At 33.7% G+C, this 17,988-nt stretch overlaps 2 protein-coding genes across 7 annotated transcripts; both read left to right on the top strand.

The window, feature by feature from the left end:
- The first annotated feature begins 2,850 nt into the window (after nucleotides 1-2,850).
- Nucleotides 2,851-13,432, top strand: LOC106768660 (FGGY carbohydrate kinase domain-containing protein). 6 transcript variants are annotated; one of them, XM_014653916.2, is made up of 16 exons: nucleotides 2,851-3,137; nucleotides 3,273-3,340; nucleotides 4,053-4,132; nucleotides 5,169-5,273; nucleotides 5,371-5,549; nucleotides 6,690-6,772; nucleotides 6,867-7,051; nucleotides 8,106-8,167; nucleotides 8,375-8,477; nucleotides 8,564-8,683; nucleotides 9,260-9,379; nucleotides 9,487-9,607; nucleotides 9,698-9,854; nucleotides 10,983-11,055; nucleotides 12,213-12,340; nucleotides 12,936-13,432. In XM_014653916.2, the coding sequence occupies exons 5-16, from the start codon at nucleotides 5,445-5,447 to the stop codon at nucleotides 13,056-13,058; spliced, it is 1,380 nt and encodes a 459-aa protein (XP_014509402.1). In that variant the 5' UTR covers nucleotides 2,851-3,137; nucleotides 3,273-3,340; nucleotides 4,053-4,132; nucleotides 5,169-5,273; nucleotides 5,371-5,444; the 3' UTR covers nucleotides 13,059-13,432. The 6 variants fall into 6 exon arrangements, 4 of the variants coding, with proteins under 4 accessions (XP_014509402.1, XP_014509401.1, XP_022639606.1 ...); XM_014653915.2 differs by having other exon boundaries at nucleotides 3,258-3,340; XR_002668816.1 differs by lacking the exons at nucleotides 3,273-3,340; nucleotides 12,936-13,432 and adding an exon at nucleotides 10,686-10,780 and having other exon boundaries at nucleotides 5,156-5,273; nucleotides 12,213-12,270.
- Nucleotides 13,433-13,506: 74 nt separating this feature from the next.
- Nucleotides 13,507-16,351, top strand: LOC111241976. The gene is made up of 3 exons (XM_022782802.1): nucleotides 13,507-14,100; nucleotides 14,306-16,032; nucleotides 16,124-16,351. The coding sequence occupies exons 2-3, from the start codon at nucleotides 14,389-14,391 to the stop codon at nucleotides 16,349-16,351; spliced, it is 1,872 nt and encodes a 623-aa protein (XP_022638523.1). The 5' UTR covers nucleotides 13,507-14,100; nucleotides 14,306-14,388.
- The last annotated feature ends 1,637 nt before the right edge of the window (nucleotides 16,352-17,988 follow it).

Genomic DNA, 17,988 nt, shown 5'->3' with positions numbered 1-17,988 from the left:
TCCATGAAAGAAACTACTCTATACTATACACTGAATCATTTTTATCTAATTTCGGTTGGGAGCAAGCAGAAAAACAGGTGTTATAAAATAGAAAGGTAAACTACAACAAACATTAATAAAAGCCTAAAAAGTTTTGGGTTTAAGTAGTGATAATATCTCAATTAGTCAAGATATTTCAAATTACTTTTTCTTTATTTTTCTAATTTTTAATTTTTAAAAATTTAATACAATTTGATCTTTTACATCAAAATTGTATCATGGGAGACAGGTCTCATTTTGTTTTTTTAGCTTTTATTTCATTTTTAAAAAGATTACCCATATATTGGTTATGTGACGATATAATAATAATAATACGTGTAATGATTATATTTATTTCTAAATTAAAGTTAAATATAATTTTTATATAAATACCATAAGAAACTAGCCAGTAGAATAATTCGATAATATAGCTATATTTTATAAACGTATTTCATCATTAAAACATTTATTATTTTTGCAAAACTTTTTTTCTACACTTTCTCTTTCTTCTTTTTAAATTTTTGAACTCCTGAGTTATCTCTTTGATGATCAAAAGATGCATAGATAATCATGACAATAAGGTCTATAATTTTATCTCATCAGATTCTCTAAAAGAGTATATTAGTTTCTACTATTTTCTTTGGTCAATTTTGTTTTCCTTGCATGTTAGCTCTCTTTGTCTTACATGTGAAGTCTGAGTCTTCTGTAAGACTGTCAGATGATCAGCGGTTATAACAGTATATCTTGATCATGCTTTTGTGAGTTGTAGGTGCAAATAAAAATCTTTGAGTTGTGGAATCGTCTTAGTTCTTGTATAGCAGATGATTGTTGTGTGATGTTTACATGCTACTTATTAGTGTTGGTAATGTATGAGAATTGATATTGAATTGAATGTTTAATGTCATTGTTTTGAAGTGTAAATGATATAAATTGTCTTAGTATTGGGAAGTAGACAGGGGACTAAGTCATTGATTGGTTTTTGTTTTAAAATGGGGTTTTATAGGCAAGAAGTTGAGTCAATGGTCAAATAGAAGAAACTGAATTTTTGGATATAGTTATTTTAAACTTTTTTAGGCCTCAAGTTAAACAAAATCTAAAGTGAAATTAGTCAATGATTGATAGATCGAGTTTTATGTTGTTTTTTTTTTGTTCATTTTAAGAGGTTGTAACTGGTGAAAATCTAAAATAAAGGATTTGTGATGAAAATGAAGGTTTGGTGTCTATTTCAGTTAAAAGTCATCTTTTTATGAATTTTTTCCAGAATAATTGATTATCAGGTATGATAATCGATTGTGTCAAAAAAACTAAAAAATTATTGGGAATCCTGTATGCAGGTTTGCTTTCTTTTGTTTTCTTGTTTTCTGTTTCTCATGGATGGAACATCAATGAAATTTTATGAGTTTTTATGCATGAAATTATGTATTCTTCCATGTATGGTTTGAGAAGGAATTTCAACGAGAAAAATCTTAATGGTTGTTTTAAGTAATACATGTATTATTGTAGGAGTTCAGTTTTTGGAGTTATCTTGATACTTTAATGGTGGTCCATTCTCAAGTAAAGAGGGGGTCATGTGATGAGAGTAGTAGGTAGAGTCATCAAAATGGGTCACAACCCGCGAGCCAACCTGGCTTACCACGAGTTCAGGCTGGGTTGGGTTTGAAAAAAATAATTTTTCTTATGAATGATCACGTTATTAACACTTATTTTAGTAATTTTAAATTACTAAAATGAGTTTTAAATTAGTAAAACGGATGTTACAAATACTATATTAATATTATTATTAAGATGAAAATATACTTCTAAACCAAGGCTCATTATTTTATTAAAATGCAATTAATAAATTTATATTTGATTTTTCTTTGTCTCGTGCAATTTTATAAAGTTAAAAATATTTTTAAGAAGATCAAATTTTTTTAAATTTATATTTTACAATAAACGTTATTTAAATTTAATTTTAAAATTTTAAATTTATTTGTATTAATATTTTATTATATCATATTTCAATATTACTTTTTATTTAAATTTAAAATAATTATATATCAATTTGTAGAAAGATCTATTAATAACATATAATAATTTTTATATAAATGTTAGAATTGATTTAAAAATAATTTTAAAAATATTAAATAAAAATGTCAAATTTAATAAAAAATATATATCAATATAACAATTATATTAAAATTAAATTTGATTTTAATTTTAGAAAATAAAAAAATACTCAATTTAAAAAGAACTAAATTTAATCAAAATAATAAAATATATAAATTAAATTAAATATAAGATAAGTAACATTAATACGTGGTACTAGGATTTTCATTGTCACGCTACATTAAAGTGACACTATGTAAATTTGAAGATAATTTTATAAAATAAACATGAAGTCACATCTAACATATGTTTAACAATATTAATACTAAAGAAAACAAAATTGTATCAAATTTTAAAATATTGAAACTAAAAAAAATTGTAGACTAATTTAAAATATTTTGATAAAAATTAAGCCTAAATAAACATTTAAACCAAATTTTTGTTAAAAAAAAAATAGCAAACGATATTGTCATGGCCAAAAAGAAAATAGTGTAAACTATGGAAGAACTCACCTAAAGAAGAATGAAATATAACACGGAGAAGTGTTTTGTAAGAGATCTCGCCCTATACTCGAAATAATTATAAATTAAAAATATTGTATTAAATTGTTATAAAATATAAGTCGTTAATGATTTATTAAGTAAATAAAATTTGTTTTTAAATTAAAAAAATTAAAACAAAAATTTAAAAACAAAAAATAAAAGTTTCTAAGAAAATATATGAAGAGGTTATTTTAGACTGTTTCTTACCGCTGTCCAATCTGCGACCATACCACGGAGGAGATTACTCATAATCAGAATCAGCGCGATGATCCATGAATGCTGACAATCGATATTGGAAATATCTGACAGGCAAATCAGAACAAAGATAAATAGAGACAAAGATAAAGCTATCTATAATGTCCGACACAAGAAGGGTTTCTTCCGATACACAATATCCCCCTTTAGAAATGGCGGCTGCTTCCTCTCTCGACAAGCCTTCTCGTTCGGTATTCCTCGGCGTCGACGTTGGCACCGGCAGCGCTCGTGCAGGTTCGCTTCCACCACACATGTGGCGGATTTTTTTATTGGAATTTTATGTTGAAATGAATTGTGAATTATAATGTTTTGACGCATTGGATGTTTGATGGTGTTCTTTTCTCAACGTGCAAGTTTTTACCTGTTCAGTTGCTAAACAGTGACGGGTGGCTACTGAGGATGAAACTAGCATTAGGAGCAATGAGCACTTAAACCCTGTACTCTTATTGTCCTTTTCTTTAACGCGTTCACTTACCTGGTTGAAATTTTGTCAAAGTAGAAAAATTGAAATTAGCTTCTTTATAACTTAAAATTAGTCTATGTATGTAAGCTCTTTTATAACTTCTCGAAATTTTAATTTTTAGTTTGTACATAATTTAATTTTAGGTTATAGAGAAACTCATTTATTTATTTTTTCTTTCTATATTTCTCTTAAAAAGTATTTATGAAAAAGCTTGTCCAGATCTCTAGAAGTAGGCTAGTTCTGTTACTTCAAATGGTCATTCAGTTCAGAACTTTCGATCTCAAATAACTTCATCTTCATTTTATTGGTGTACAGCTCTATCGAGGTTGGAACCCAGGATTCCATGCAAATTAACCGTTTTCAATTTTTAATTATTTCTTGTTGGAAGTTATGTTCATGTAGATGACCTCACCGATTGGGCAGGGCTTTAGCTGTTGTATTTTTTGAAAGTCATATCATTTCTGCCTTTTCATTTTCCTGTTGTTTGCAACTTTTCATACGATTAGTTACCAATTTACATGTTTATCTTCATCATTTGAATAAAAGTGGTAGCTTTGTTATGTCCGCCATGCTTATGTAGTTTTGTGCTGCAGGCAGTATGTGTATGGTAAACTATTAAGTCATTTGATATGACAAGATAGTATAATGACCCGGTCGTTTTACTGGTGATGCTATTGCTAATACAGGTCTTTTTGACAAGAAAGGAAAGCTTCTTGGTTTGTCAAGCAGTCCGATTCAGATATGGAAAGATGGTGCCTTTGTTGAGGTAATTGTTTTTCGGAAAATAGACGCAGTCGATCCAATTACATGAAGGCTGAAGCCTGTGTAATAGTAGTTGTTAAAAGGACTAGTGGCAAAACAAGTCACAGAACATGGTACCGCTATGTTACCATGCTGAGAAGAGATAAAAAAGGATATAATGAATACCTTGTTTTGGGTACACACATGGGTATTCTTACATATAATGAAAAAGATGTACAATAGTTAGGGACAAAATCAATATCTAATAATGATAAATATTAGGTAAGATATTTCCCTATTAAATCATATCGTATATTCCTAATTAATGTAATCAGATCATATCTCTAACATAATCAACTCATATTTAACACTCCCCCTTTGGTTGGAGTATATGTAAATCATATGAGACAAACTTATTACAAATCTCATCAACATAAGACCCCCTGAAAGACTTAGTAAATGTATTAGCCAGGTGGTTGCTGAAGCTGAGACAAAGTAAATAATGACAAACCTAGTAGATATTTTCCGGAACTGAGCTATCTGTCAAGGTGATAATCAATCTTCAATAAATTTCATTCTTTCAAATCATATATTTAACAGTATTTGAAAGAAATAGCATGGCATATTTGCTTCATAAATATAGGACAGGAATTCTCTTCCCTACCTTGTTTAGTTGGTTGTGAAAATCTAAGGGAAAGTGCTCAGGATTTGTTTACTCCTATTGCAAGGATGCGTATTAACAGTCCCAAATTTGTGTGTGTCGTCTTCAGTGCTCTTGAGCCTATTTTTTATACTAAAGTTTCTGGGTCACTTGAGTTTCACATAGGAACCTTGTCTCTCTAAGTTATAATCAACCGTATTCATCTTTCACTTCATTTCTATTAGAGAAGCTGCTTATATGTTATGTTGACTTTGGAAGCGGGGAAGGGATGATCTATAAGTTTACACTTAGTTCCTGTTGAATGGGATATGTATAGGTGGTTTCCAATTTCAATGATTTAATGTATATATATTTTATAATGTAGATTCATCTTTTTGTTCTAAACAGCAATCCTCTACAGATATATGGCTTGCAGTTTGTGCAGCTGTAAAAGCAGCTTGCTCTAAAGCTAAAGTTGCACCAACAGAAGTACAGGGTCTGGGATTTGCAGCTACTTGTTCTCTTGGTATGATATAGTTTTGAAATTGTTGCTCCCTCTCCCTTTTACAGCACGGGTTATTTTGTTTAATTTTGAATGTAACACTGTTCATGTGTTACAACAGTTGCAGTGGATTCTGACAGCTCACCTGTTTCGGTTTCCTTGAGTGGTGATTCAAGAAGAAATGTTATTGTATGGATGGATCATAGAGCCGTGGACCAAGCTGAAAGGATCAATTCCTCTAAATCACCTGTATTGGAGTATTGTGGTGGAGCTGTTTCACCAGAAATGGAGCCTCCTAAGGTACTATACTACTATCTGAACCAGTTCCATAATTGCACTACTGGTCACTGTACACAATATATGTCTAGTAAGTTTTATTGTAAGCATTCTTTGGCTTACGTAGTGTCTCGCTGTAAAAAAAAATTAACTGCAGACTATGGGAATGAATGCATATCTGTTGATGGCAATGATTTCTAAAAGTGCTAAATGGCACATCTGAAACTGGGATAGGTCCTTTGTATTCCACACTGGATTAAGTTTAGGAACAGCATAATTAATTTGAGTGGGTTGCCTGCCAGACAAAATTTATAAGCTTATTTTTAACAATTGTTTTTTTGCTCTTCAAACTTTTTTGTTTTGTTAATTCCCTGACATAAACTTGTATAGTTGAGTTCTTGTTTTAACTTTTGGACTTTAATGTTTAAATTAGCTTGTCTGGAAAAAGTTGCATTGCATATAATTTACCTTTTGAAAGTTGAAACGACTAAACTGTTTAGTGGAGCAAAATCCAGCTTGTTCATATAATATATTATTTCTTTTATAATTTAAATTCTTTATTGATTCAATTATGGCTTTATTAAATCTTTATTGTATTTTCTCACATCATAAGTTGTTAATTGGAACATAGTTACGTGACTTAGGACACCAAAAATATTATGAAAGGTCTATAGCATTTTTCTCGTGATGGCATTTTTTCATCAACATGAGTTCACTTGAATGCCTTAGATTTCCTAGATTCGTAAGATATGATCCTTCCTTCCTCCTTTTAAACTTCATTGGTAAGTGTATGTAGATCATAAGTCTCTACCATATGCGCCAAGACATTTATATATAGAGAAAGTAGAGAGTGGACCTTCCTTTTCTCGAGGGCTTCCACTGGTTCGTTTAGGACTTTTCATCCAGAGACATCTCCATTTAAATAAAACTTTTTCATTAAGAGTTGATGGTGTTTCACCCTTCACGATTCCATTCAATTATAGACTACACCATTCAACTACACTCACCATGTGATGTCTAATATTCATTGATCTCATTATGAATATTGCAAGACACATCAAAAACCACTCAACCAATGTTTTAATAAATTAATGGATGGCCAACAGTTAGAAATATAATTTTCTAACAAATTTTATCTATTACTAATATAATCTAACTTTTCAGCTTCTATGGGTTAAAGAAAATTTGCAAGAATCCTGGTCAATGGTTTTCAGGTGGATGGACTTGAGTGATTGGTTGTCATACAGGTAATCTGTGTGGTTGAATCTTCTCTATGTCAAAGATCAGTTTGTATTTGAGTGTAGTGGTTCTTCACTTGGATTAATTTTTAGAATTCTTTAGGGCTACCGGGGATGATACTCGCAGTCTATGCACCACTGTTTGTAAATGGACTTATCTGGGTCATGCACACATGCAGCATGTCAATGATAACAACTCTCGAGATATGGAAGCTTGTGGATGGGATGATGACTTTTGGGAGGAAATTGGTTTGGGTGATCTTGTTGAAGGACATCATGCTAAGATAGGTATTCATTTTATTAACATTGGCCTTTTCAAGAATCAACTCTCAAAAGATTAAGTTGCTTGACCAAAGTGCATAAAATGATTTTATATCACATGTCTATGCTCCCCATGCATGTTCTTTTTGGTCTTGAAGACCCATACACACACACACACCGTGGCCTTTACAGTGTGTAAATAGAGTCAACTCACTATCTCAAAAAGTTTAGCCTATTTGGTGAAAGCATATGAAAATTTAGAGGAAGGAATGAGTTCACTTACTATAGGTGTAAGTTTTGGACATTTTGCTCAATTTTATATAACACGAGTTTAACAAATATAGAGATTAAATAATTTAATTTATCTTAATGATCATCCATGCCGATTTATAGATAAAATTAATTGGTATATAATTTCATACTCAATGTTTTCTTATACTTTAAAAAGTACACAATACATTGGAATAAAGTTTATTTATGAATTAACTAATTTTTAATTTGTAAAAAATCTTAAAGACTTTTGATGTACTTAATAAGAAATTTTAGTTTAGTAGATGGATTAGTGAATTCAATATTCAGAAAATATTATATACAGTGTGAGTTAAATGAAAGCTTTTTTCTTTAGTAAAAATGGATTCTCACCCTCTGGAGTAAGTGCAACATAATTTCGTATTCCCTATCTGTAAATGAATTTTTCTGTCTAAAATTTAAATATAAAGTTTCCGTACAATTACTAACCTTAGACCTGGATTATATTTATATCAACTATTTGGTACATGTCTAGCAACTTTTATATTTCAGGAAATAATCTTGTCATTTTGTGAAACTGCAAGCTCTGTCAGTCCACCATAGCTTTATGTTGAACTCAACGTTGGATCAACTTGATTATTTATGATTAAATTTGAATGTTGTTGATTGCTCATTTATTAAAGAGTTCTCATGTTTATGCTTGATCAGTTGATCTGATGAAAACTGGTGTCACTACTTTTATGATTGATCATCTATGTTTGTCCATTCATTGCTGCTTCTGTCTTCTCACTGCCTAACTTGACCCTAACTTGATAGTGAATCATAATGACAGGACGAAGTGTTGCTTTCCCTGGCCATCCTCTGGGTTCTGGTCTTACTCCAACCGCAGCAAAGGCAATAACTTATGTATTTAATTTTTTGTATTATTTTGAAATTTGAACTGGTGCTTCCTTGAGGTTCACTGACAAAGCTAACATACAGTGCTTAGTTGGAAAAGTGAACACAACCTTCCTCCACCTACAGGGATTGGTTCAGGTTGATGTAACAAGCTTCTTTGGCTTGGCTGTTTTTCTAATACTTTTAATGGATTGAAAATTTCAGGAGTTGGGTCTGGTACCGGGAATTGCTGTTGGAACATCACTAATAGATGCTCATGCTGGTGGCGTGGGGGTAATTGAAAGTGTGCTACCATCAGAAACTGAAGGTTTTCATCCCATACTTTACACTTGTGATTTAAGATTTGGATAAAGCAGCTGTTTTTCTTAGCTAAAAGAATTTCTGTATCCTTAGAACATGACAAGGAAGCTATTTGCAATCGTATGGTGTTAGTTTGTGGAACTTCTACATGCCATATGGCAGTATCCCAGAAGAAATTGTTCATTCCAGGGGTTTGGGGTCCATTTTGGTCAGGTACTCTATACTTTTTCTCTAATTATGAGTTAAATCTCAATTGTGGATGACATTGTACCTTTTTCTTTTGGATTGGACACATTTGAAAGAATCATGGTTTGTTGATATATATTGGGCTATCTACAGTGGCAATTCATGGAGTTTAAACATTTTTAATTTTAATATGGTTGAGAATTTCCTTTTTTTTTATAATAATAAAATTGTAAGTTTCTTGCTTATGGTTGAAAATTCATTGTTAAAATTTACTCTGGTCGGAACATGGATATGAAATTTATTCATTTGGGTTTAATGCTTGTCTCATTCTATTATTGATATTATATTTTTGTGACCGTGTTCATGTTAAAACTTAGTATTTGTCTTTGTAAAGATATCGACTGGATACTTGTGACTAGTTCCTTTTTGTGGAACACTGATATTAGCATAAAAAGTAAGCAATAAGTTAGTCTACATTTGACAGGATCACCTGAAGGATATCCAGTTTAATTTTCTCCCTATTCTATTTTATTTTAGTACTCATCATTGCTTCTGTTGCCACTTCTATGTTGTGGTGCTTTTTTTATTTATCCGAAATTTCAGCAATGGTACCAGAATATTGGCTAACTGAAGGTGGGCAGAGTGCTACTGGTGCATTATTGGATCATATAATCGAAAGTCATGCTGCTTCTACACTCCTTGCAAATCGAGCTGCTTCCCAAGGTAATTTTTTTTTTCTTATTTTGGTTGGAAAATACTAAATATTTATATTAACGTGTTTGATTTTTAGAGATGTCTTAAGACTAATTCTTTATGCATTAATATTCCAGATATTTCAGTGTTTGAGCTTCTGAACAAGATGTTGGAAACAATGAGAGTTGAGCAGAACCTATCCTTTGTTGCTGCCTTGACCGAAGATGTACACGTGCTTCCTGACTTCCATGGAAATAGGTATTTGGTGACAAACAACGGCTTTCCCACCTGTCATGCCATAGTGGCTTCTAAAATAGTAGGCTGATATACATATATATTATGGCCCAGGTCACCCATTGCAGATCCAAAAGCAAAAGGTGTCATCTATGGTTTGACACTTGACACAAGTGAGAAACAGTTAGCTCTCCTTTACCTGGCAGCTGTGCAGGGCATTGCATATGGCACACGTCACATTGTAGAGCATTGCAATGCTAACGGTCACAAAGTAAGGATTACAATGCTATGACTTTTTTTGAGGTTATCGCTTGTATTTTGGGTTGGTATGTTCTTAACTTCCATTTCGTGTTTACACTGTTAGAATCAAATTGCAAGGTATGCAACTTGAGTGTCATTTTAAGCATGAAATTCTAGTGTGGGGTTTATAAGGTCTTGAATTCAACTACAATAACTAGTTTTTGTAGTGCGGTTCTTTGAAGATTCTTATCACATGCTCACATCTGCGAAGATACACCTTGCTATAATGTTGTTTTGCTTGCATCACGCATCCTTTAAGGTGAGCACGTGCATATTAGAGCCCAAAGAAAGAAAAAAAAAAGCTGATGATGAAGTTAACAAGCAAGAGATGGCTATATTTTGTTTCCTCTGTATTTTTTAAGCATGGGCCTGGGAATTGATTCTAATTTACACTTATAAAACCTATTCTGCTATGTGAGAGAAATCCTCAGATCTACAATTTTTTGTAGCTCAGTGCTCAGATTACAGTGGAGGCAAGGAAGTTAATCTTTGGTGCTCAATTTTGTGTATCCCATTTGATGGGAACCTGAAAATTATTATAAAAACCAAAATATATTCTCTTTGTTTTATATGTACCTCAAAGCAGAAGAAAAAAGAACAGAAAGGTAGAATAGCTACTGTAAACACTTTCCGAGATTACCTCCTTTTCCTGAGAAATGCACTGAAATTCATTTTTTCAAATCCATCTTCAATTCCAAGCACAGCCTAAGAAAACACATCTCTATCATCAGCTTACTGATGAATTATCATTCACACTCTCTCCTCTAGCCAACCTCTCCTAAAATTATCATTCTCATTTCAGTATACCTGGTGGACTACTCAGGACTTCCACTTGGCTTTCCACCTTAACCACTGTCTTCAACCTTGTGTATAACTTCCAAACCTTTGGTCTGTGAGGTAATGGATCAACCATCGGACGTGTAAGGATCATATTTTATGATTTGGTTATGAAGATCATTTTAGTAGTATCCTTACAAGTAGGTACAAATTATTTGTATAACTGTTGTATATCCTTGTTATGTTCCCAAGTCATTACTCCTGTCTGTTCATGCAAAGTTGATGAATATCATTACTATAATTGTTCTGCCCTTGCCTGCAGATCAACACACTACTTGCGTGTGGTGGCCTTTCAAAGAATTCTATCTTCATGCAAGAACATGCTGATATTATTGGTATGTGATGAGGAGTGGGGTGAGAAGTATATTTGCACAAGCTCAGATACTATAATTCTTGTGTTACATACTATAGATCTTATTCTACGTAAAAAGGGATACGAGGTGTACTCCAATTTAAATTGTTAACAAAGTTTTGCTAGTTCAAGGTTTGGTTAATGACCAACGCAGAAAAAAAGAAGAAGCATACTTCACTCTTCTGTGTATTCTACAAACCAATCCACAGTTCAGTGTTTGGTTTATTTCCAAATATGTGGTGTTGTTGGTGTTTCGAGTGAATAGAAACTAAAAGCTAAAACTAACAATTGTAATAGCTGTGATATTTCAAATTTTATCTTATTCACTGATTACTAGTTTAGGACCTATACATTTCATGGGGTCCAAACCATCAGCTGTGTCATGGGCCCTAAGTTTGGAAAGTTGTACTAGGAGGAATAGAGGGAGAGTGGAAGAAATTACTAAGATGGCCGGGACAGAAAGAAAAAAAAGGAAAGTTAGTTTGAAGGGAGGCTGATAACAAATAGGTGTATCTGGTGAGAAGGAGTATCTTCTTTTGGGGAACTATGACATTTGTAAATAATGTAAGCTTAGCTTTGGCAGTAGGAGAGTTTCTTCCTTCCGCAATTTCCCCCTCTTCGTAAATTTACTTCATTGTTTTGTTTACTATTCTATTACTTCCTTCTTAGTTATTATCTGGGGTTGCTCTGATTTTTTAACATAACTATAGTAAAATAACAAAAAGAAATGCAATAAATTCACAATAGGAAAACATGATAATGAATCAATAGCTTCAATCTTGTGTGATATATGTAAAATCTAAGTGTTTGAACATGATTTTATGTCCTATACATGTCTACACGGTGGGTTTAAATTGGACTGAACTGAACCTTAATTTTTTTTAAACCAATAGTTACGATGAATTTGAACCAATCTATACTTTGGTTGGTCTACCCAATTCAGAATTTTGAACGCCGATGACAATATTACAATCTGTCAGTGGCAGTAGCTTTGGGATCGTATGCTCCTATAAATGATAAGGAATGACATGGATGATAGTTAAAGCTTTATTTGATGTTTAGTTTTCTTGGAAATAATGAATCCTTTCTGTAGACTTCAGTATGTTAGTTTTTAACAAGTCTTGTTTATAATTTTCCCAGGTTGCCCCATAATTCTTCCGAGGGAAAGTGAATCTGTGCTCTTAGGTGCGGCTATTCTGGGTGCTGTTGCTACAAGGAAATATCATAACCTTAGGGAGGCCATGAAAGCCATGAATGCACCTGGCGAGGTGTGGATTTTTCGGTTTTGAAATACTGAAAAATAGAAAAATTACAATTTTTTTTTATTAATTTCAGATTAGAAATCAAGGTCAATTGCATTAAATTACATTAGTGGTAGTACTTTTCATATAGTTCTGAATGCTGTCATCAACGTTTGCTGAATTTGATACTAAAGTTGGAAGTGTTAGGAGCTGAAATTTGTTGTTAAATTAGAAAAAATGACGTACTATTAGTTCAAATTTATAATATATATTATCTCCATGGTATAAAAAATATTTAATAGTTTACCGCAGGCTCTGTACATACAATAGATTAGTTCGTTGTGAAACTATTACGGAATTTACATTTTGTGTGCAGAATATTTACTATATAGTTTGGGTGATATTCTTCCTAGTTTCTTGTTAGAAAAAAAATATACCTATGATTTGTTTTAGAAGTACAGAGATCAATGGATGAGTCTAGATGTTAAATTTCAATTGCCTGTGGTGGATGATCAGATGTTCTACTCATTCCTTGCTGTCTATAGGTGTTTTTGTAAAAGAAATAAAACCGATGCTCTTAGTTTTTTCTTGAACGGCTAACAGTTTTCATGAATTTTTGCAGGTCATTCATCCATCTAAGGATCCAAAGGTCAAAAAGTACCATGATGCCAAATACAAGATCTTCCGTGGCCTTTATGAACAGCAGCTCTCTTATCGTTCCATGATTGCCGAAGCCTTATCATAGCATTGCTGAATATTTTATTCAAAGCGCGAATTGAGGTGCTCCTTGCAAAGTTTTCATATTCATGCCCTCAAGAATGAATGTTTTAGGATAGAGAAAGAAACTATGGCCAGAATATTACCAGTTAGACGAATATTTTCATGGTTGTATTTTTGTGGTAGGTTAGACATTGAAAAATTCAGAAATACAACGAAAAATAATCCCCGATATCGGCGTTAAAATTCTAAAAGAAATTTTATGTCCAGTCCCACTGATAGCTTGTAGGTTACTGTACAAATATAGCCAGTTTGATGATACTTTACTAACATTATTTTTCTATATAATGTACCATATGATTTTTTAGAATTCTTGGAACCCTCATCATGGTTTCATAACTTAGACATGGTTTTACATTTGAATATTACGAAATCATATCGGGCTGAATTAAGTTTTATACTATTCGACCCGCCCTATTTACTCTTTGCTGAAAGATAATCATAGAAGGAAATAATACTCTTCTAGGAAAATCATTTTCGAAGAATGTAATATGCTTAACGAAAATATATTTTGAAACTGGAGATTTTTTATGCTTCTTTGTTACCCAAGGAAGAGTGACCTACAACTACGCCAACGTTTCAGTTATTGTAATCACATAAATAATTTAAGGTTTAATACTTCTTTTGGTCCCACCTTTTGGGGTTTTTGTTCAAAATGGTCCCACCTTTGGAAAAAATTCAATTTGGTCCTATATTTCATTAAATTTTGTTCAAATTGGTCCCTATGGCAAACGGCGTTAAATATCTAACAGTCCAGATGCTGGCGTGGCAAAGTATTATCCATCTGTGTCNAATTTATATTACGTGGCTGTTTGACAAAATTTAAGGGTAATTAAAAAACCCCTAATTAAATACAAATTACAAAATTAGGGTAATTGAAAAACCCCAACCCCTAATTGTTTCGTCAATCGCGATTGGAGAAGAAGGCTTTGCTATTCATTTGTCGCCATTGGAGATCAAGTCAGCGGTCATTGCGTGAGGGTGGTAGTTCAACATTGCACGGGGGTGAGGTAAGGGTTCACTTTCTAAGGCTATTGTGTTGTTTATGTTTGTTTTTGGGGGTTAGGGTTTAATTTGATGTTCTGTTAGGGTAGTGCATTGATGTTTTAAGGTTACTCTGATTTTGGGTAGTATAAAAATTTGTTTATTTGCTGTTGCAGCATTGTATTGTGTGTTAAATAACATTTTTTGTTGTGGGGTTTTTGGTTGTGGAAGACAGGGGACGTGTTATTGTCGGCTTTTGTTCATCGTGGTCCCATTATTAGTTTTTTAAGTTATTTTAGTGGTCCCCCTTTGACATGTCTGAGAAAAGAATTGAGGTTGTGGTCCACCATGGTGGGACCTTGATAACACAGTANCCTATTAACTATATAAATGGAGATATTGTTTACTGGGATGTTGATCCCGATAGATGGAGCTATTTTGAAATAATTGGTGCATTAAAAGAGTTGGGGTACCTTCACGTGCAACAGTTGCTTTNTAGCATAGATAATGTGTTGCATGAAGTGAATGATGATAAAGGAGCAATGAATATGATGGGNGTGGGAAAGCATTTTGGAAAAGTNGACTTGTATGTTGTGCATGGCGTGGACCATGCAGAGGTTGTAGAAGTTAACGAACCTGAAGTAGGGGTGCAGTTGTTGTTGACTCAGGGTGAGCTGGTTAATGAGAGTGATAAAAGTGAGGAAGACGGTGCTGGAAATGAGGTGGATGCTGGAGTCCAGGAAGAAATTGTAGTGGAGACACAAGTTCAAAATGAAGTAGAAAGTGAGTGTGGACTAAACAATGAGGTTGAAGTAGAGAGTGAGGTTCAAGTAGAGAGTGAGGTTCAAGTAGAGAGTGATGGTGAAGGGGACAATGAAGTTCAAGTGGAGAGTGAGGATGAAGGGCATATGGATCATCTTAGTGGTGATGAGTACGTGGAGGAGGAGGAAGAAGAAGAAATGGGTTTTGGTTTGGAGGACAGTGATGAAGAGTGTATGGCTAAGGTCAATTGTAGGGGGTTGTCAGATGATGAATGGCATTCTGATGTCTTGGTAAGTCCACAAAATAGTGGTAGTGAGAATGAGAGTGAAGATAGACCACAACCAGGTCCATTTCAGACATATGAGAAACAAAAGAGTATGACAGATTATAAGTGGGAAGTTGGGACANTATTTGCTGATAAGGCTCACTTTATTGAGGCCATTAGAACTTATGCTGTGCATACTGGGAGGGCTTTGAAGTTTGTTAAAAACGATAAGCGTAGGGTGAGAGTTAGATGCATGGGTGCACAAGGTAAGTGTCCATGGACAGCTTATTGTGGTTATTTACCATCCCGACAGTTTTGGCAATTAAGGAAAATAAATGACACCCATAGTTGCAGCAGGCAACTTAACATTAAGATTATGAATACAAAGTGGNTGAGTGAAGAAATAGATAGGTCTTTACAAGAAAATCCAAACTTGAAGGTGCAAGATATACGAGAAAAAGCTTTACGTAAATGGAATACTAAGATTTCTGTATCGAAAGCCCGAAGGGCAAAGTTGATGGCAACAAGGCAACTTATTGGAGATTTCAAAGAACAATATAGAAGAATACATGATTATGGACATGAACTTTTGAGGTCTAATCCTGGGTCAACAGTTAAGGTGGAGGTTGATACTGTTAATGGTAATGCAGTGTTTAAAAGATTCTATGTTTGCTTGAAAGGTTGTAAGGAAAGTTTTGTGAGTTGTAGGCGAATTATATGCTTAGATGGATGCTTTTTAAAAGGCCAGTATAAGGGGGAGTTGCTCACTGCAATTGGAAGGGACCCAAATGATCAAATGCTTCCCCTTGCATATGCCATTGTTGAGGTCGAGAACAAAGAGACATGGAGTTGGTTTCTACAGTTATTGATAGCAGATCTTGGAGGAAATGAAGTGTGTCGTAGATGCACATGGATGTCTGACCAACAGAAGGTATACTTTTTGATTTTGCAGTTTNTATCTTTATTATAATGAATTTACTGTCTATAGAGGAAACCTTGATTTTTTTAATCTTTGTGGTCAGGGGTTGGTCCACGCTATAGACGAACTTTTGCCTAAGGTAGACCAAAGATTCTGCATGAGGCACCTATANGCNAACTTTAGAAAACAGTTCCCTGGTCAGACTTTGAGGNCGCTGATGTGGAAGGCTGCCACAAGCACGTACCCCCAGGCATGGGAGAGAGAAATGCTGAATATCAAACAGGTCAACTTAGAAGCTTATAAGTACNTGATATCCATACCCCCCAGGTAAATGAACTGAACATGCTAAATGGTCCCATATTTCATTTAATTTTGTTCAAAATGGTCCCACTGTTTGGTTTTCTTCGCAATGATACTTGACTGGTAGCACTTGAAAATACTTGACTGGTAGCACTTGAAAATACTTGACTGGGTTGACGTAAATTGATTTTCTGAATTTAGTGTTTCATTTGCTGTTTTAAGTGCTAAATGCAAAATCAACTGAACATGCTAAATGGTCCCATATTTCATTTAATTTTGTTCAAAATGGTCCCACTGTTTGGTTTTATTCTCTCAATTTTGTTCATTAAACTTCAGATGGCTATTTGGTTTTCTTCTCTTAAATGACGTAATATAAGCCTTTGACTGGTTNATTTACTCCATGCTCATGGCAGGTACTGGTCAAGGTCTCGTTTCTCATATGAAGCTGTATGTGATTCCCTTGATAACAATATATGTGAAGCCTTCAATAGTGTTATTGTGCTTGCTAGAGGCAAGCCAATAATCACAATGCTAGAGGAGATAAGGCTTTATCTTATGAAACGTTGGGCCACCAATAGAACCAAGGTCGCAGCTATGGAATTCACTATATGTCCAAAGATAAACACCAGGCTTATCAAGGAATCAAACNTGTCTAGATATTGGATTCCAAGGTAATGAAATCTGAATTTAATGAAATCTTTGTGTACATGTGTATATCCTAACTGGAATGTTGTTTACTATTCTTAGCTGGTCTGGACGTAAATTGTTTGAGGTCAGACACANTGCAGTAATAACAAACAAGTTTACGGTGGACCTTGAGACTAAAGAGTGTAGCTGCAGGAAATGGATGATAAGTGGGATTCCATGTTGTCATGCCATTGCAGCCATGAACTATTGCAATGAAGACCCNAAAAATNTCATACCCTCTTGCTTCACAAGAACGACATATGAAGCCACTTATGCCCCAATGATTCATCCTGTCAATGGCCAAATGCTTTGGGAAAAAACATCATTTGTAGATGTCCTGCCACCAGTTATACGAAAGATGNCTNNGAGGCCAAAGAAAAAAAGAAAATTGGAGGCCTGGGAGTTAACAAAGGATNCGTCCCAAATGAATATTGCTGGGCATAGGAAAAAATGTACCATATGCCGTAAACTGGGACACAACAAAAGNAAGTGCCCCTTACGTCCACCCATTACAGAAGCAGCATGTCCCTCTGACTCACAAACACAAGAACCCAATCCTCAATCCCCGCAACCACCACAACCTACTCAGGAGTCCACTGCACATTCAACTCCACCAATCATGAGGACGAAGTTACCTTTCAAAAGAAGAATCAATTAGATGTGTTCTGAAGTCATTATGATGAACTTTTGATGTATTTTGAACTTTGGATGTATTATGAAGATGGTGCATCTACTTTGAACACAGTTTATTTATGTATTTTGAACACANTTTGGATGTATTTTGTGACCAAGTTTTTTGATTTATTAATGAAGTATTATTATGTCTATGTGCACTTTGATTATTATATCATGAGAAGCAGTTGTGTTAGTTTAGAATGTGATGAGAAACACTTGTGTGATGAGTTTATTATGGGGTGATGAGTTTATTATGGGATGATAAGCACTTGTCTTCATATCCATTTGGGACCAAAATTAAACTTT

The sequence above is a fragment of the Vigna radiata genome, chromosome 7 (assembly GCF_000741045.1).
Source record: "Vigna radiata var. radiata cultivar VC1973A chromosome 7, Vradiata_ver6, whole genome shotgun sequence".
Taxonomy (NCBI): domain Eukaryota; kingdom Viridiplantae; phylum Streptophyta; class Magnoliopsida; order Fabales; family Fabaceae; genus Vigna; species Vigna radiata.
This window is presented reverse-complemented; position numbering and strand designations above follow the sequence as displayed.